Source organism: Gobio gobio, assembly GCF_949357685.1.
Source record: "Gobio gobio genome assembly, chromosome: 2".
NCBI classification, from domain to species: Eukaryota; Metazoa; Chordata; class Actinopteri; order Cypriniformes; family Gobionidae; genus Gobio; species Gobio gobio.
In genome coordinates, this window is record NC_137098.1 from 10835235 (window position 1) to 10856409 (window position 21175).

General features: G+C 39.0%; 1 protein-coding gene across 6 annotated transcripts in view; it reads right to left on the minus strand.

Moving 5' to 3' along the window:
* Positions 1 to 4166: 4166 nt before the first annotated feature.
* The window catches only part of usp10 (ubiquitin specific peptidase 10), a 64428-nt gene continuing 47419 nt past the window's right edge, over positions 4167 to 21175 (minus strand). For 3 of the 6 annotated variants that reach the window (XM_079809338.1, XM_079809340.1, XM_079809336.1), the window contains 11 exons: positions 17456 to 17547; positions 17231 to 17340; positions 16257 to 16315; positions 16058 to 16161; positions 15115 to 15214; positions 14818 to 14995; positions 14539 to 14586; positions 13201 to 13366; positions 11701 to 11845; positions 9818 to 9883; positions 4188 to 7654 (listed from right to left, as the gene is read on the minus strand). In XM_079809338.1, coding sequence (XP_079665464.1) covers positions 7467 to 7654; positions 9818 to 9883; positions 11701 to 11845; positions 13201 to 13366; positions 14539 to 14586; positions 14818 to 14995; positions 15115 to 15214; positions 16058 to 16161; positions 16257 to 16315; positions 17231 to 17340; positions 17456 to 17547 — 1256 coding nt within the window. In that variant the 3' untranslated portion in view covers positions 4188 to 7466. Of the gene's footprint in view, positions 7655 to 9817; positions 9884 to 11700; positions 11846 to 13200; positions 13367 to 14538; positions 14587 to 14817; positions 14996 to 15114; positions 15215 to 16057; positions 16162 to 16256; positions 16316 to 17230; positions 17341 to 17455; positions 17548 to 21175 lie in introns of all 6 variants that reach the window. The other 3 variants (XM_079809341.1, XM_079809339.1, XM_079809337.1) reach the window with 1 other exon arrangement.

Here is a 21175-nt window from a genome sequence, read left to right on the forward strand (position 1 = left end):
TAGGCCTACTGATAATATTTACAATAATGCATTGAATTTGATAGGTGTCTCTCACATTGTCCCACAGCAACATTACAATAGTGTACATTAATGTACAATGTTTTACAATAATAATTTATTATATTTAGTGTCCAATTCATTCATTTAACACATTTAATATTGGGGGCATCAAAGTTTTGAAAAAAAAAAAAAAAGTAACTCAGTAGTTACTTTCCCTGGTAATTAGTTACTTTTATGATGTAACTCCGTTACTATTTGTAAGTAGTAACTAGTAACTATAACCAATCACTTTTTTAAAGTAACATGCCCAACACTGAATAAAAGCAAGACAATCCACAGCTAGCTGTGCAATAAACGCACAACGTGGAGGGTGGTTGCCTCCGCAAAGTGCATTAAGATTATTTAATGCAGGTTATTTTCTGTGCTCCTGAATGTATCCCTTACATATCAAATTTATATGAAAACTGAAACATAAAACTAAAAGGTAATTGAAAATATTAATAAATACTATAATGGTTCGTAAATAATAATAAAATAGCACCGCACGAAACAAAATCCCCCCCATTATTACATTAATGACAGGCCTGGCTCCAGATCTCCAAATCTCAGGTTTCATTAAAAAGAAGTTCATTTTGTTTTTCGAAAAATGAATTAAATTCTTATGGCTTTGTAACAACATGAGGGCGAGCGAATGATAACAGGATTTTTATTTTTAAGTAAATTATTCCTTTCAAGAGATTCCGCTTATGAACACCCAGCAAAAGTGTCATTCAATCTTTGGCATTTCTCATAGCTCAGCAATAACTTGACCATGAAGAAAGAAGAAACCACTTAGAATGGTGCTTCCAGTGAAACAGTACATTAAATACATAATGTTCATTTCAAACCGGCGTCCTAACGCCTACTACCGGAGCGCTGTGCCAGGATCCACACTGTAACACGGCCATTAGAAACAATTTGTCTGTTTAGAATATGCTGTTCTCCTTGGGCTGAGGCGCATGTTTAAGATTCCTGCGCACTCCAGACTCGATGCCTGCAGTTTGTTTGAGTGAGCCCGATTCAGTGCCAACTCTGGATGGGGAAAGAGGGAACTGCTCCATGTCAAATGCTAATTACGGGATGGTCAGCAGCACCAAGACGATTTATTGATGTAAGAACATGTAAAAGATCTTTCCTCTTTTCTAAACAGAATTCCTTTAAGGTCTGTTCAAGGAGCCAAGGCAATCAGGAAGTAATACTACATCATTATAAGAGCCCACAATCAGAGCCCGATGTGATGGTGGGTATTCAAGTTTCAAATCAACAACAGCTTTAAAGACCCCAGTGAAATCGAAATCATAGTTTTGTGGCTTTTACTCCATGTGTTAGCTTTGAGCTAATCTATTTTCTTTTTTTTTAACCATCCAAAACTAAAATCTCCCTCTCCCTCTGAGATCACTTGCCTCAGTCAAGCAACGGCTGGTGGAAAATCATAGTTCACACCTGTGACATTGGTTATTGGATATTTATAAAGAAACAAGCTGCCCTCTTCCCCTTTCAATAACAAAAGTAACTAAGCCTTTAAAAAAATGGGGTTAAAGGCAGGTTTCTGGTGGAACATGGATATGCATTCACAGACCCAAAATGTTGACGCTATATAAATAAACTAACTTTTTTTCCTATTCATTAAAGATTCCTGAAAATCTATCATGGTTTCACAAAAATATGAAGCGGCACAACTGTATTTAATATTGATAAGAATGTTTCTTGAGCAGCAAATCAACATATTTCTGAAGGACTGGAGTAATGATGCTGAAAATTCAGCTTTGATCACAGGAAGAGATTACATTTTAAAATATATATTTAAATAGAAAACAGCCATTTTAAATTGTAATATTTTTACCGTTTTTACTGTATATTTGATCAAATAAATGGGGCCTTGGTGAGCAAAAAAGATAAACATGAAGGGGAAAAAAATCTTACCAACCCCAACATTTTGAACAGGAGTGTTTGCATATAAAATATAGTTATATAAAAATGTATATAATTAATATACACAATACAGAACTAGACATACATTAGTTATGTTGCATAATTGTGTATGAGCCCTCAATAAAATAATTGTCATTTCATTCGCAATACCTAATGCAATGAAATGCACTGCCCAAATAATTTTTGCATTTTCCTTTAAATATAAAAAGTAACCTCTATAACAAAAGGATCAGTGCCTGGATATGCACAAAAACTATGGGCACTAGGAATAAATATATACAGTTGTGGTCAGAATTATTGGCACCAGTGGTTAATATGATCAAAAATGGCTGTGAAAATAAATCTGCATCAATTATCCTTTTGATAACCAAAAAAAAAAACATCTTGAAACAACAAAAATCTCACAATTCTATCCTTTCTTTGAAGTAAATGATTTTGAATTGGGGGGAATGCACATGTAAATATCCTTTGTGTGCAAGCACGTACCAATTGAATCCTTGCTCTTGACATTTGCAGGTACTTTGATGTTGTAGGATAGGATTGGAGTTATGGGTGACCAGTATGTCATCAAATATGGAAGGGTTTGTAGCACTGTCAGCTTATTCGCACCCCTAGAATTTTTTATGAATAAAATATCTCTGAAGTATTCTGCCTTTAATATTTACATTTTTAGCACACCAGGGTGACTATGAAATTGTCTATTACTTCTTGTTTCACAAGTGTATAAATATGAGGAAACACAAAGGCCAAATTCCCTTAATCATTCATCACAATGAGTAAAACTAAAGAATATACTCTAGACTCTTCAAGGATCACAGATGGAGAATTGCAGAGATTAGCTGAGTCTTGGGGTCAGAAAGACAATTTTTTTTTTTTTTTTAATCAATTCAAATGAATATTTTTATTTATTTATTTAACAGCACCTAAATGTACATCACATGTTGTTTGGGAGGGTTTCAAGAAAAATCCTCCTCGCTCATCCAAAAACAAACTCCAGCTTATTCAGTTGTCAGACACGAGTGGAACTGGAACAAAAGGGACTGGCTTCTATGGTCAGAAATTTTGCTGGAGGTCCTGGACATCTTATTCCGATATATGGTATCATGAATTCTAATGCCAACAGATTAAAAAAAAATCTAAACTGACGGCCTCTGCTAGAAATCTTATAATGGGCCGTGGTTGGATCTTCCATCAGGACAACAATCCAAAACAAAAGTCAAAATCAACACAGAAATGTGTCATGAGCATCCTAGTCCTCTGACCTGAACCCTATAGAAGAAGAGTGGGGTGAACTGAAGAGAAGCACCACCAACATGGAGCTGGGAATCTGAAAGATCTGGAGAGACTCTGTATGGAGGAATGGTCTCCGATCTCTTGTCAGGTGTTCTCCAAACTCAAACATAATCAGAGAAAACCCAAGAGCTGTCATCTTGGTAAAAGGAGATCGCAAAAAGTATTTAGTAAAAGGGTGCCAATAATTATGGCCAACATGTTTTGGAGAAAAGCATCGATTTCATAATGTGATTTACCCCCAACTTTCAATTGTTTTACTTCAATGAAAGGTCAGACTATTGCACATTTTTTGAATGAAAGATCATACCGGAAAAACCCTGCAGATTTATTTTTACAGTCATCTTAGATCATATTTACCAGGGTTGCCAATAAATAAGACTACAACTGTAGCTCTATATGTATTTACATTCTGGCTACTATCCTCCATTTCAACCCTAGATCACAGCCCCTGTACCGCAGTCTTAAACTATTTTAACATTAACAAAAGGAAAATACCACATTTGATTGCATGTTTGGGAGAAACAACCAAACCTGTGTAGAGAGCCATGGAGGGGGATGCTCTTTCAGCCTCCTAAATGATGAGACAGCCTTTACAAGACAAACAGTGAGGCCATGTAACCCAGAAACTGCACACTGGACGCGCAGGCAGCCAATTGAGCCACAAGAGCATGCAGAACGGTCAGACTGAGAACATAACTATGGCAGAAATGTTGAACAACACACAAAGAAAAAGCCATTTTGAAATTCAACCTACTTTGGTTAGTTTACAATGCATGCTAAGGAGGAATAGCAAGGATCGCTTTCTCTTTATTTTATGTTTGCTTGTGGTTACGCTGCACATTCCTCAAGAGGGGGGAAAGACTTGTTTAAACAGCCCCATTTAAAAGGCTTCAGACCTATCTGATGTAGAAATAAAGCTTTGCCACAATTTATTTTTTATTTGAACAGTTGACGACAAAAAAAAGTAGAAGGCTGAAGGTCAAGGATGAGACAGCATATAGTTTGTATTTAGCTCAATTTGCCAACGCATCAAGATCTCAGCAGACACAAGGGTTAGGAAGCACAAACTGAAAAGACAGACATCATCTGAACTATACACCAGGACTTTCCCTGACCGACATACTAAAGGAAGAGAAAGAAACTGTCTCAAGGGTTGAACTTATACATGAAACCAGATTTTTACCTTGAAACAGACAAGAGAAACAAACACGAAGAGTGCATCAGATGTGACCAAATAGGCGTCAACACATTTTATCCAACACCGTGTCTACACCGGATGCGACAACGCAATCGTTGCAAATCCATTTGTTCTTTGTGAAAAGAAGGGTGAGCACGAAGCACGTCAGAATTGGAACTGGGGATCAGTTTACGGTCACTAATTTGTTGTGCCGCATCCAGTGTAGACAGCATGGCTGATTATAATGGGTTCTATTCGCTTTTGTCATGTCGCTCGCATCTGGTGTAGAAACAGTGGTGATCCTGATGATGAGTCAGCATGTCAGCTGAAATCAGGTCAAGTTCTTGAATGGTGCACAAGACAACATCCAAGTTTGGGAAGTCGGGGGAAAAAAAACAACTTAAATTGCACATTTTTATCTTCTAGCATTAGGCAACAGTGTCTGTTTATACAAGTTCTTTATCCTTTGGTTTTTCATGGGGGATGCGTTCCTTGTGTCCTGCAGATTCAAATAAACCAAATTCAAGAAGTTCAAAAGGGCACACGGCAAAACATGACTTGGCAACTGTAATCACTCAGTTGAAAAACGTCGACCACGTATGTGCACGATTAAATCCAAATGACTGCAAATGAAGTGACAAGAGACAGGGATTACATGGATTTGAAGGAAGAGTCCGAGCGCTGGGATAAAATAAGCTCATTCAGATGGATGTGAGATTCATGCTCTGCGCTTCTAGAGTGGAAAGAGGAGTTCACACCAGCCTAGCCTGTGGTCAGACGCAGGACTGTGTGAAGAGCTCGGCTCAAAGGATCTGTTCCTGGAAACGACGTGTTCACTTTCAACAATCGCCAACAACAAAGTGCGTTTGCGAGGGGCTGCAATGCACCTCATCGCTTGTGTACAAAGTTTGAATATACCAAGCGGTAAGCCTGAAACATTCCCGGAAAGGGGTTTTTTTTCTCAGTAACAGGGCCACAAAGAATGTGTGCAGTTTTCTTTAGATTTCAAACTCATTCAGACCACTTTTATTATATGATTTAGCTAATTTGATGATCATTTTAGCTACCACCAAATTTGTAGAACTCTCCGCTCAATTTAACATGAGGCTTCCCTGCAAAATCAGTGCAGAAAATATCCTGTCTGGGACTAAGCAAGTACGGCAATTTTACCGGTAGTTATTAAATACATATAACATGTTCATGTCAGTGGTACTTTTATTCTGTGGAAAACAGAATTTAAAGTTGGCAAAAAAAACAAAAAAAGTCCAAATGAAATAAGGTCGAGCATAGTACTTGTATAACTTTATTCATTGTTGTGCTTTAACCTTGAGTCATTTCCTTTCAAAATATCAATTTAAATCGAACAGAAATTGTATGCAAATGGGGAATGAAGAAAAAAAAAATAAAAACCTCAAAATTAAACTAAATACAATCAGGTATAATATTGATGATGCACTGTCTCTGAAACAGACGCAAACATGATTCGTTGTTTGTGCGCATCCGCGGTTGCGCTTCATCAGGCAGAGCTGATCTCACCTCGAAGCAACGAATTAACTGCAGTAAGAGACATTTCTTGCTACCCATTCTGAGATGATATCCTCAGAACTGCACACTGAGCCTCAACATGCACATCACAGGCTGACTGCTCGGAGCGGGCTAACATACAGAATGAGATGCAAAACAGATGTTTCTCAACACAGCTCCCTCTCAAACTTGGCAGGAGTGGCTCAGTACTTGCTGCTCTACTGACATCAAAAGGCAGTCAGTGGACAGTGGATACACTTTATTCATACGATACAGGAAAGGATCAAACAGAACTAATGAAGGATGGCGAGAGGGGACAAAAATAAATGTTCATTATGGAGTTTTGGACATCATCTGTATCTCGCCAGCATGAACGTATGAAAGTACACACAAAGCCTACAGAACAAGCGCAATCCCCCAGGGAGCTGATCAAGGTAACCGCCGCCAAGATTCAAATTTTTGCGTTTTTAATACTTTTAAAACTTAAATATCTGCAAGAAATGTGCAAACGATGCACATCCGCATTTTAATCGACCAGTTTTATATTTTAACGTGCACAAAGCTTTTTGTAATCATTTATATCCTAAAGCGCATTAAAATTGTAAGATAGTCATTCTAATCCTACACCCAAAAATCACACTGAAGGTTCAAACAAAGCCAATTTTAGTTTTTTTTTTGTTTTGTTTTGCTTTTTACCATTTCAGCACACTGCAGCACCCTCCCGCTATCTTTTTCCCTCCCATGACTCAAGTGTAATCTGAAGCATCAGGAGTAATAGGGAAATGGGGGAGAGAAGAGGTTGTTGTGGTGGTGGTGGTGGAGTTGAGTGTCTTGCTTGTCGACAAACTCCTACATTGAGATCTACACAAATTTTGGAAGCTTGCTGGTGTTGGGCCACTTTGATGCTCTAGTCAAGAATTTAACAGGCTCCACTTAACTGCTGCAAATTAGGCCGACAACTCTCCTTGCTAAAAGGCAAAACACTTCATATTTTTTTCTATGCCATTTAAAAAAAGTAGATTTAACAAAAACAAAAAAAAAGAAAAAGAACGATTTTCTCCAGCAGTCCATCAGCCTCAACTGGTTTGAGTTCTTTCAGCGGGGATCCACTCTGGCCAGACAACATGAGGCTGTGAACATAAGCAGTGATTCAGGTCTGTCTCTCCAAACTGGAGCGTTCTGCAGTGCTAACATTTCTCCCCTCAACTTCTCCAGACCCAAGCAAGGCCATGTGCGGAGGGGGAAAACACTATTACAGGAAAGTCTTTAGATACGTCTCATGTCTTTTCCTCTTCCAAAAAAGAAAGAAAGAAAAAGTTGGAAAAGCTGGCTCTCTGGAATAGCAGGGTTAAGGAAGGGAGGACAATCGTGAAGTTGGGCAGTGTTCCTGTCGAGACACGTGGTTGTGTGTGTGCGTGTGTGTTTGAGATTGTGTCTGCATGTAAACGTGTGTTTGAATGTACGTGTGTGTGTGCGTGTTTGTGTTGTACGAGTATGGTTTCTACAGCAGGTCCACACGCCGGTAGTACAGCAGGTAGGCAGTGCGCTCTGCAGTCTGCTTCACCACCTGATGCTGATTGATGATCTTCACCGCCTGGTCATCAATGCGCAGCCAGCCGTTCAGACCGATGTGGAAGACATCTGTAGTGTAGTGGCCACCCGTGGCACTGTTCCCATGGTGATAGACGACTGCGGGAAGATACAAGTTGATTTAGTACAACACTCATTTCCATTCAAATTTCCAGTGGCTGGGCTAGACAAAATCGGTCGACCATAAGATTCTGCTGCCCCTTTTATACCAAGGTAGACATTTTTTGAAGAATTCAGTGATGATTTGGCATCAATGCAAAACAGCTTCACATAATGTAACATTTATTGATTCGTTATGAATCATCTGTTTCAAATCCCAAATCAGATAACAAGCAATTCTTTAAATAGAAGTTTAAATATAAATATCAATGTAGCAATTTTTTTTTTAAAGTTAAACTTACAGCAAACAATTATAACAATGGGGAGTGTAATATAAAAAGAGTGCAGGGATGATATGTGGGTTATGAGAGCAGTTTCTTTAGGCAACTTCACTTATGTACCAAGAACGCTAGATCAATACCAAGAACTGTTACTTGAACTTTTACTGATGGAAAACCTTGACTGCTTGTTTACTACACAACCCCTGCACGTTATCAAGGGATTTGATGGGTTCTTAACTTCAAGCACCTGGAGTGCATGTTAACAAAACATTGAACTGTAAACAACCTTTAGGCAGATTTATAAACCTCTACATCGAAAGTATAAACTACAACAAGAACTACATGGTATCAATGGCCCTCTAACATCCATCGCACAGGGAAAACGGCATTGATAGGACACATGTACTTTTTTATTGCAGTAAAGACTTTGCTGGCAGTAAAGTTTGGTAAACTGTAAGAAAAGGTGAAATATCTTGTGTGCTATATCACTGGCAATTAAATGAATAGTTGAGACAATTTTCCACCCACACCAGATGTTCAAACATGGGGAAAATGGTCAAAAAAAGAGGCTTAAGGGAAATGTATTGGTATGGCAACCGTTGCTAGGGGTTGCTGGACAGGCTACTTCTTGACAAGCAAGGAGCCATTTTTTTTTCCTTTCAGAAAGGAAAATAAACGCCTGAAAGCAATTCACTCTTGAAGGCGGGGAAAAAAGGTGAACATCTCCCGCAAAGGAAGGCCATGTGTGTTTAAACAGGTCAGTGAGTCACGTGTGGTGGCAGAGTCAAGACAGACAAGGCCTAGCTAGTTGGCAATAGGAAGGTGCTGGAAGGATGAAAGGTGTGCGTCTTGACAGCTTGTTGGAAGACTTAATAAAAGTATTTGCGCAAATGCCTGTCATGTACACTCATATAAACAGGATTAGTATCAAACTGTGGAAAGGGTCCAAGTGAAAAATCACTGTTGAGGAAATGTTTCACCAGCTATTTTCTGAGTGTGTGATTTCCAATTCATTTGTGCCTATAGGTTAGGGCTGCGCAATATATCGAAATATCACAAAATATACATATCGCAATATGCATATCACAATGGAACGCAATATCTGAATGATTTTAATAGGCTACTTCAACATTGTGAAAAGTGTACGTTTTAGGTTGATGCATATAGCAGAGAATAGACTGAGCACACGACTGTGACTTGCTTGACATTAAAAAGAGTTATTAAACGCAATAACTTGCGAAAAACAACTCCTTGCAGTCTCGCGCTGTCTAACACACACCGAAATGTGCGCACAAGCCGTTCTTTTTTTCGCGTCTTGTTACACACTCAAACTGTCAAATACACACAGTTGTCAAAATGGCTGTCTTGATGAGTAATCATGTAAACACAGTCGGTTATGCTTTAAGTGAAGGATATCAGTTGGGGGAAGAAATAGATTTTACACATATTGAATATCGCATTATTTAACAAGGATATCACATATTGCATTTTTCTTCAATATCACACAGCCCTACTATAGGTGAATATCAAGTAATAAGTGCAGTAAACAGGGAATCTATTTGTGCTACAAACCAATGTGTTAATTATTATGACAATGCGTTAAAATATGGTAAGACATATGAGTTTGCAATATCAAGCAGCATAGCAAGTGGTTTATACAGCTAAACATATCAGGAAGAGGATGCTTTTACATAAATAAGGTGGATAATCACAGAGGTTGCCTAGAATTTAACACAATGCACTGGAAAGGCAGAGACATCAAATAATAATAATAATAAAAAATAATATTGTAATAATTGTGAAAAGCCTACATCCTGTTTTTTAGGTTAATTAGACCAGAGGAGAAGCGTTCTAAGACAAAGGAATAAAAAAAACAACATACCTGCAAAGAGCCTGTAGGTTCTTTGGCCTTTAAAAGTTTTGCCCCGCACCCCCGGTGACAAGAGATCTGAAAATCATGAAGCATTTTAATATATAGCAGCATATTTACAGATGGCTTACTATTAAGATAATCCATTTGCTAGTTGTGAGAACCAGCATAAGGAAAATAAACACTCAGTGACTGTAGAATACTTGATCAACTTAATCCAGATCTGAATAGCATCCAGATGGACTAACATTCAGACTGGTATTAAATGACTGACATGTAGCCTAGTTTCGTAAGCAGGAAACCATTCACAATAGAGAAGTCTTTATGCTACTCCCTCATCAGTGCTCTCGTTTATTTTGGTCAGGTTCATATTTAGTGGGGGAACCTGTTCTCCTTGTCAGGAGCAGAATTGAGCACATTGCTCAAACAGTTTTTTCACTCAAACTATTTTCACAGTAATGACTTACCAACTTGGAACAATCCATTAAAATAGAGGTTTGTGAAGTGAAAGAGAATGGACCTGCATAGTCCATGTGTACAAAATTATGAAAGTGTGTGTGGAGATAGACACTTCAAAGAAATGCGAGATGCTCTGAATGAACAGACAATTTTAGATGGGCATGGCACATTTAGCCTATAACATGCTTTGCAAACAATTTAAGCAAGGATTTAAGCAAGTTTGATAAGGGCCAATTTGTGATGGCTAGATGACTGAGAGCATCTCCAAAACTGCAGCTCTTGTGGGGTGTTCCTGGTCTGCAGTGGTCAGTCTCTATCAAAAGTGGTCCAAGGAAGGAACAGTGGTGAACCGGCGACAGGGTCATGGGCTCATTGATGCACGTGGGGAGCGAAGGCTGGCCCGTCTGGTCCGGTCAAACAGACGAGCTACTGTAGCTCAAAGTGCTCAAGAAGTTAATGTTGGTTCTGATAGAAAGGTGTCAGAATACACAGTGCATCGCAGTTTGTTGCGTATGGGGCTTCATAGGTGCCCATGCTGACCCCTGTCCACCACCGAAAGCGCCAACAGTTGGCACGTGAGCATCAGAAGCATTGCCATGGAGCAATGGTAGAAGGTGGCCTGGTCTGATGAATCGTGTTTTCTTTTACATCACGTGGATGGCCGGGTGCGTGTGCGTTGCTTACCTGGGGAACACATGGCACCAGGATGCACTATGGGAAGGAGGCAAGCCGGCAGAGGCAGTGGGAAGCTTTGGGCAATGTTCTGCTGGATCCTTGGGTCCTGCCATCCATGTAGATGTTACTTTGACACGTACCACCTACCTAAGCATTGTTGCAGACCATATACACCCTTTCATGGAAACAGTATTTCCTGGTGGCTGTGGCTCTTTCAGCAGGATAATGCGCCCTGCCACAAAGCAAAAATGGTTTAGGAATGGTTTGAGGAGCACGAGTTTGAGGTGTTGACTTGGAGTGTAAATGCCCCAGATCTCAATCCAATCGAGCATCTGTGGGATGTGCTGAACAAACAAGTCCGATTCACGGAGTCCCCATCTCGCAACTTACAGGACTTAAAGGACCTGCTGCAAACATCTTGGTTCCAGATACCACAGCACACCTTCAGGGGTCTAGTGGAGTCTGTCTCAACGGGTCAGGGCTGTTTTGGCAGCAAAAGGGGGACCAACACAATATTGTCATAATGTTATGCCTGATCGGTGTATATTTATATTAACAATATATTTAGTTGAATAGAGGTTACTAAAATAAAATGACAGGCAGCTAAAGTTGGGATGCAGTGGGCAGAAAACAGAAATTATCCTCCTGATGTCACCTGGTACAGAAGTGCAACTAAAATCATGTAATCTACAACTGACTGACTAGTTGGTGAAACCTGCTAAAAACAACGTACTATCAGCAGAGAAAAATTAAATAAGCACCTTTACTGATCTCCAGATCAACAGGGTACTCAATATTCTTGATCAGTTTTTGACATCCACCAGTCTTCTCAAAGACAAATCTCTTGAGGTGAAGGACCAGCACTGGAGGAAGCTCTTCAAGAGTCACTCTCCGGCTGATCTCAATCTAAAAGCAGAAAAGGGACAAAGAGGGCAAGAAATCAGAATTCAACATCAACACAAGAAAGTCAGGATCAAATTTAAAACAAGTCATCTTGGAGGTTAAAATACCTATCCCTTCAAAATATGAAGAGTGGACCATTAGCAATTTGTACACTGAAAAAAAATGTTAAAAGAAATACTGAGAAATTATTACCAGGTTTTTACCATAGCATTTTTACTGACAAATTCCCTTGCTATCTATGGTAAAAAACTAATATATCTAACAAGAAATTAATTAATTTTACAATGAAATACTATTAAATGTAAAAGAAAGTGTGTCATTGTTACGTATTCTAATAGTATTAAATGTATTCAAGTCATGCAATGGATTAGGTAGGCTAGCCATTTTTTTCTAAACAATTAAATCAAGGATCCAAAAAAAAAAACCTCGAAACAAGTAATTTTACTGAACATAAGAACTAATTACTTGTGTAAATGTCACAATAAAAGTACATAGAATAAACAACAAGTAATAAGATCCTGGTTGATCCTATTCTATGGCTGAGATGAATCAATACCCGTCAATCTGAGCGATCAAACCAATCCAAGCACACTCCAGTGGTAAAATAGTGTCCGGTTGATCTCTACTCACTATATCCGTTGGAATTTACACTGGGGATCTGTTCACGTCACGATCATGACCCTGGCCCAAATGGCACCCTAAACACTTGCGGTCTTCCTACGAGTTCACACTTTCGAAACGTAATGCCCGTGAGTGTTCAGCAAAAGTGCGCATATCGACCCCAAAGGGGACACTCGCGAGCACCCTTCTGAAACCTAAAATGAAAAATAGACCACCCTACAGTCTTCATGGACTTAACACACGCACACGGCAGCCATTGTAAGCCCACAAGCCAGAAAGTACATATGAAGTGTGTCATTTGGGACATGTGATAACTTAGTAGCACCTCCGCTTCGAATTTAAGAAGTTAAGTTTAAAGATTAATCGATGAATTGATCATTAATTTAAACGAGGATTGATTGTGGGAATTTGTTTGTCAATTGTCCTCCCTAATTTGATGATTGATTTGAACTATTTTATTCTTGTTAGTGATCAATAATGGATATTTGTTACATCTTATGATTTTAAATGAATGTTTATTACATTATTATAGTGTCACATGAGAAACTGCACATCAGAATTGAGGGACAGATGGGCAAACAGAAAGATTCAACAAGACAGCCACAGATTTACAGCAGGCATCTATCTCAGTTATGAGGGGGAGACACAGCAACAGTATAGAGTGCCATGTCAGTAGTTCATAGAGTAACCAACATTGACGTGTCTGTGGGATGAAGTTTACAGTTAATGATTCACACCTCTTGCTTGCTCTTAGTGGTGTAGCCCTGAACGGACTCCCGCGCCACCAGTACCTCCAGGGCCTCCTGGACTGTGCGGATCTTCTCTGATTGGATGTCCAACTGCAGCGTGAAAAAGGGCTGCAGGGTGGCTGACTCTTTTGAGCTCTGCTGGTAAACCACGGATCTAAAAAAAACAACAACAACAACAACGTTTTAGAAAATATTTGAGTGTGACCAATTTTAGTGGTAACAAATAAACCATTTACTGTGTTACAACAACAAAATAAAAGGTCAAAAACAAAATAAGAAAAAATAAATAAATAATTCACATTGCTTAGGGAAATTGGAGAAGAGAGCATACTACTATGAATCTGAAAGCCCCAAAACTATATTTTTCTCACAGGAAAGCAAAAGAAGGGCATAGCTACGCAATTAAATTCTCCATCAGGCTACCAAAGACTCCATAGCCAAACCATAGCCCCAAAAGCTAAGAAAAAAGGCTTCATTCTAATCCTTGACGCCCCCACACGTTCAGGCGTCTGCGTTTCTGCAGCCACCAAAATTAGCTGGTCTGTGGTGGTGAGCCACAAGGCTTGTTTTTCTGCAGTGAATTGTTTGTAATGGCTGTAGCCACACAGCTTGGAGGAGCATCAGGACAGCAGGATGGGCTGAAGATAACATCAAACTTACCAAGCACTTGTGTCATACCACAGTGGACAATGTGAGCCAATGAAAAGGCCAAACCGTGTGCCACGGCTTTACTTTTCCACAAGTTTATTTTTTTTGCAGAAGTGCTGCATTTCTGTCCACCTCTGTGGTTTAATGCGTCACAGAGGTCAGGTGTCTTACACAGAAACTGTTAAGGCCCTGATATACTTCAAGCAGAATCGTACAAAGAACTGGTGTGATGTAATTTCGAACAAAATCAGGCCAAATCAAAGTTGAGGAGTTTGAAAGCTTGTTGAACACTTTCCGGAAATGTTTGCTCTGTCTGGTAAACGCCTTCAAACTACATAAGTAGTTCAGTCTTCTCTTCAGTTCGTCAAGATCAGACTCGAGCAAAAGTATGAATACACTGAAGATCTGCGTTATAATAGAAATTGAAGCTGTAATTCTAATCAAATGTAACACTGACACTGTTCCCCCCCCCATGTTTAATACTGTAAAGCTGCTTGCATTTAAGCAACCTATTGTATAAAGTGCTACATAAATAAAATTGATGTGACTGGACTTGGCCGAATTGCAGAGCGTGTGCAAACATATCCACATTGCCATTATCAGATGCTTTAACTGCTAACTGCTGTTCTCCCACTGCTGTCACTTTTGCACATTCACATATTCATATAAATGACGCACCCAGCATCATGGGCAGCGCCGGGATGTTCGATGAACTTCTTTTTACCCCTAAGCGAAGAACAAAAAAGAACTGTGTCATGAGTATATCAGGGCCTTTATGAGGACAATGTCTCTACAGCAGTGGTTCTCAAGACTTTTTAGGTCAGGTTCCACCTTTGAAGTTATGTGGAATAGCACACAGGAGCTTTTACACTAGGGATACACAGAGGACCAGCCTGAGAATCACTGCTTTACAGTATCTAGAAGTAGCTGACATGGAAACATGCATTCAAAGCCTACCTGATGTGGCCACCGAATATGTCAGTGATAGGTGTGCGGATGAAATCTGCCTGCCGGGTGATGGAGGTTTTGTTTCTGGGTCCGACCTGTTCCCACTCATCATCACTGCCTTCTTCCTTCTCAGCAGGGTCTTCCTCCACACCAGGCTGAGACTCGGGCCCATTTGGCGTGGGGGCTTCTGGTCAGAAACAGAAACAGACACCTAGTTAATATGAAGCAACCAGAAAACTAATAAATCTAGAGTGGGCAGGACTCCAGCCGAGAGACCATTTCTCTTGCAAACAAAAAGGAACGTACTTTCTTCTTGTGGAGAAATAAGCTTCTTCAGTGCCAGCATTTCCTCATGCAGCCCATTTAAAATGAAACCAAGGTACTCCTCCGCATCCTCCTGGCGACCCTGAGAGAAAGACAGAGAGATCATTAATAGATAACAAGACTTTGCTCATCCACAACACCTCACTACACTTATTTACTGGGTTTCACAACTTTTAGATATACTGGCATCCAAGGCACCATAATTCCTAATGAGAACCAAATTATAATTCCTGATGGAAATAAGTTATCCATGGAACCGTTCTATTATACAAAAGATTCTTTATCATGGAACATGGTTATTCAAATTAAGAAATTGTTCTTCTAGGAACTATTTACTGCAAGGATCTTTGGGGAACCCAAAACGGCTCTTCATTGCTGCAAAAACACTTTTGGAAGGTTAAGTTAAGACTGTAGACAACAAGGGATATGTCTATCCTCTGTATAGTCCCTGCTAAGCCAGGATTGTTTAGACACGCTTTCGTTCTTCCACATCCGGAAGACTGTGTATCCACAAATCCAGCTCATTAATGGCTGAAGAATGCCATAACTGAGGGCTTTATCTTTCTGCTTTGATCTGTTCATTAGAGGTTCCTGGCACACTCATTCCTTTTAGTGAATGTGCAGACAAATACAAACAGGGATGGAACAGGAAGGTCATGTCCTCGGGTGTGTCAAGTACAGGTGTCTATAATTTTGACTTCATTGTGAGGTGCCAGTAATCGTGAAACTAAGAGACTAATGAATTGTTGGTGGCAATTACAACCAATCATTACATAAACTAAAATTATAGTTGTTTTCCCTTCAGATAAAGGAGACATTTAAAATGTGTACCACTGGGGGCCCTCTAAAAACAGTGCTGGGGCCTTAGCAAGTCCAATTATACAATGGGCTTTATTGTAAACCGTCCAGTCTTCATGCTTCCTACCTTCTCAGAAAGGCTTGATTTAATGAGGGTGAGGAGTTTATAGATGTAGGAGGGTTCAAAAGGAACACCCACTCTAAGGTCTTTCATTATCTTCTCTCCAGCAGCTACAAAAGAAGCAGATGATAATATAATATATAAATACACAGGTAAAAAAGGAATGTAAAGATGTTGTCCTACATTAACTCTGGACAGGCATTACCTTGTTGTTTAGCCTTGGAAGGGACAGGCATATTGCTGAACTCATTCACAAGCCGAATACTACAAGACAAAAGACTATAGTGAAAAACATTCACAAAAACACTAATTTCCCTGCTTCAGCAAATGTAATGAAACCACCTAACACTGCCTGTAAACAGGCTAGTTCGTCGGAAAGAAGGACCACTTTAGCTTCAAGGGCCACACTCCAAATGTTTATAGCAATTTATTAATGTGGCTAGCAGACAATGCGAAAAAGAAATAAGTGAATTTGGTCCAAAAAATGTCATTACAATTATTGAATTTAGCAAAAACCACGCATTCACAGAAGTTTTGCACAAACTTGTCGATTGATTGATTGAAGTCAGCCAGAATATTAAGCTAAGGTCAGATCTGACATTTGAGACATTTCAAATGAAAGTTTGCATCCAGTTACTCCATCGGATTTGATTTAGCTTTTCATCTTAATTTGAAACTGATGCAATCCAAAAGATATTATCATTAATTTATAATGAACGATAAGTCTGGCATCAGTGTACAGACAGATGCTTCCCATTATATGACACATGTTAAAAACAAAAGACTAAACCTGTAATGCTTTATCATTCTGATTGCACACAAACTTGGCTCATTTAAAGACTATAGTTTTCTGTTTGGCGCCTTGACCAGTTGACATTTCAATTGACATACAGTATAGGTCACGCCACTCGTTCCACCATTATTAACAAGAAAAGTTGCTTATAGTTATTGTAGATAAAGTTGCCATGATGTCATTAGTGGGCCACAAAAACATGGCTCAAGGGCTAAATGTGGTCCACGTTTTGAGTACTTTCATATAAGACTGATCACATTAGTGCCTCTTAAGCTGGTAAAGTCTTAGAATAGATGATATGCTATGAAATTCCATATCCTGCTCATATAAACAGTGTAATAATTATATAGCAATATTTAGGACAGAAAAAAAAGCCTGAAACTTACAAGTTATCCATCATGGGTGTGGATGTGCAGGGTCTCTGAGTCTCACTGAAAAGGGGAATGGACTTCATCAGATGATACATGGGGGGACACGCAATCAGGGCCTGCAGGGTCTAAAGCTAGGAGTCAAGTGAGAATAAACAAATGGAACAAGAAAAGCTTGACCAATTAATTATTGGTTTAAACAGCTCAATAAGACCGGATGAACTGAGCCAAAGAAAAGGATACAGCATTGATATAGCACCAGTTTCCCTTGTTTATCAGTCCTCTTGGTTGCAAAGACACTGGTTTGTGTATCAACTTCACATTCTCAATTAATTCTGATGGATGGAAAGAAAAATAAATCATGTTTGTGAATGAAACACTAGGGATGTGCAAAACAACATTTTCATGAATAGCAAACAGGCGACTTGCCTGAAATGGCAATCACAAAAACCTCATATGATTAGTTTACCTGATTGTTTCATAAGACACATTTACATGAGCTCTTTCATAAAAAAAAAAACTAGATACAGAGTCTAAAGAAACAAATCTAGACAAACATCATAAAAGTCTAAAGAAATTGAAAACGATGTTATGTCCATCACTCCAACCTTGCTGATGTGACTGATGCACATGAAGCTGATTGTGGCAGAATGAGGAGAATTTTGTACCACGCCTAGGAAGGGAGACTGAAATAATGTTACAGCTCCCATGGTAACGTGGAAATCTGAATTTAGCAATATTTTAATAGAATTATAGTGGCATGCATAGCATAACTATATAAAACAATCCCTTTATCTTTCATTGAGCAGTACAACATGCTAATGCTGCAGTGACGGAAAAAAAAACCTTGTAACCCATTGTACTTCTGTAATGAAAGTAAAACAGATATTTTCAACAACAAAAAAATAATTAATTTAATCCAATGCAAATTGACTGAAGTATTAAAAAAAAGTGGGGTGTTCCACAGCAGAACAGGTTGTTAAAACTGTCTCAGAAGCCATTTGGCAATTGGATAACATTGGCCAATATTGGTTTAAGTGACACCACAAGAAAAGGAAAGTCATTTGATTTGTAATAAGGATGAATCGTACACAAGACCAGAAATGTGCATAAAACATCACATTAACTCAAAAAAGCAGCTAGTATAGAAATGCATAATGGCACTCTGTAGATTTATTCTGAAAACTAAAACATGCGAGGGCAGCCAATGGTCAGGAAAAGAAGAGATTCATCTCCACTTAGTGCCCCGTCCAAGTGTCAAGGGAGATTAGCGAGCGACAAAAGGAATGCTGATGGAAAGACACTTGTTGCAGCTTTTCTTTTTTTTACACAAGTATATATGTATAATAAAAAACAGATTCACAAGATCATAAATCCTGTTAACAGCTTTGTAGTAAAACACATCTGAAATAGTCATATACATGCCATCAACCAAGCAGATGCTCTTCCTGTTATGTAACAGAACATGCATTTACCAAGGAGAACAGTCTAGAATGTTTGAGTGCCACATGACCCAACGCTGAGACCAATAGAATTTGTCCAATCATAATACGGCAAGTCTACACAATACACCAGGCAGCTGTTTTATAAGGGATAGATTTTGAAATTATCACTATTTCCTTTTTTTTTTTTTTTTTTTAAAGGTCTTGCGCAAGATTTCTCATATTTGAGGAACAGCAGGGGAAACCCAGAGAAAGATTTAATGCAGTGTAGAGTCCCAGTGGTTGGTTCCAAGGTCAAGAAATCATTGTATAGAGGTGTGTTGAATGAGCAGTAGCCAATGTAACAAATCAACACTCAGGCTCTGGACAAAAAACCTCCCTGCTTTTGTTGTTCTTCAGGAGACACATTCTGAACATTAATGTTAACAATATGATGGGTAAATACAACACCTGGGTGGGCCTTTCCTCAAGACATGTCATGATTAATTTGAGCAACAAGATGAGGAAGTGTGGTTTTTAAAAGAATTGTGAGCAAAGCGGCCCTGAAGTGATTAGGATCCACAGAAGGGATTATGGGTGCCGCCTGCAGATCAGCAAAACAGGCTTGCTGCTGCCATCTTGTGGACAGAACCATGAACCAAACAGAATAAGGAATAGTTCACCAATAGATACACATTCTTCCATTATTCACTCAATGTTCCAAACCCACATGCTGTTATTGTCTTCCATGTAACGCACAAGAAAAATCTTAAGAACATTTATGCAGCTCTCTTTAATATAGCAACCAACATAGTGACCATGTCTGTCCACTTCAAAGACGACATCTAAACTTGAAAGCAACAGAACAGATGATGTAAAAATTCTCATTCTATTCATCATACACAGCTAGCGTATGGTTTCAGAGATGTGGAATATAACACGATAAATGGACCGCTTTTGTGATGCTTTTCGGAGCTTGACAGACATGGTCCCTATAAAGTCAATGTAGGCAAAAAAGCTGCTTAAAGACCATTCAAAGTAGGGCTGGGCAAAAACATTTTTTTTCGTTTAATCATTTTTTAAAAGTGGTCAATTCGATATTGATTTTCAAAAGCCACAAATCGATCTTATTAGGGGCCAAGCACCGAAGGTGCGAAGGCACCTATTGAAACCGTTCCCGTTCTTATTATTATTATTCATCTTCTTCTTCTTCTTCTTCTTCTTCTTCTTCTTCCGCCACGAAGTCTATGGCAGCCCATAGAACCGTATGGTAAAAAGTTGTGAAATTTGGCACACTAATAGAGGACAGTCTGAAATGTCACCGTAGCAAATTTGGAGTCTCTAACTCAATCCCTCTAGCGCCACCATCAGTCCAAAATTTGACTCATGTTTATGCTAATAACTTTTGAACCATAAGGGCTAGAAACAAAATTATTTTTTCCTCTGATTCCTTGGCTCAAGACGATTCGATTGCAACCTATGACGTCATTTTCCGTCATAAAAATTTTCCCGCCATTTTGAATTTTCCGAAAAACCTACTTTTACAAACTCGTCCTAGACGGTTCATCCGATTTGCACGAAAATTGAACCAGATCATCTTCAGACCATGCTGACAAAAAATCTTGCAAATCAAGTTGATTCGTCAAATCATTTGCGATAAACGCGCAAACAAATTTTACGTAGCGGTTGCAAAAACACTCTTAAGGCAATATCTCCGCAACGCTTTATCGTATTCAAACCAAACTTGGTACATGTCATCACAAGCATGACTTGAGGCAACATACAGCGTTTCGGTGCAGCGCCACCTACTGGTCCGGAGATACGAAAAATTGCTATTTTTGCTTATAACTTCTGAACTGTTTGTCCAAAAATCATAAAAGTGGTCTCGTTACATTCAGGACGGCATGCCGAGTCGTCTGATATTCAATTTTACCATATCGGCCATTTTGGCTGTCGGCCATTTTGAATTTTGTCAAAAAATACTATATTTTACAAATGCATTAGTATATTGTTACTAAACTCGGTATGTGACTTCCTTGCTATGCCCTGAAGGTACTCAAAAAGTTTTAGGGCAGTGCCACCTTGTGGTCAAAAGATATAACAAACTTGACAAAAATGCTAATAACTTTTGATTAAATTAGCCTAGTATATTGAAACTGGTCATAATAGAGTCATTGGCTCATGCCGATTCAATTGCAACCTATGATGTCATTTTCGGTCATGATAATTTCCCCGCCATTTTTAATTTTCCAAAAAACCTACTTTTACGAACTCGTCCTAGACGGTTTGTCCGATTTGCACGAAAATTGAACCAGATCATCTTCAGACCATGCTGACAAAAAATCTTGCAAATCAAGTTGATTCGTCAAATCGTTTTTGATAAACGCGCAAACAAATTTTGCGTAGCGGTTGCAAAAACACTCATAAGCCTATATCTCCACAACGCTTTATCGTATTCAAACCAATCTTGGTATATGTCATCACAAGCATGACTTGAGGCAACATACAGCGTTTCGGCGCAGCGCCACCTACTGGTCCGGAG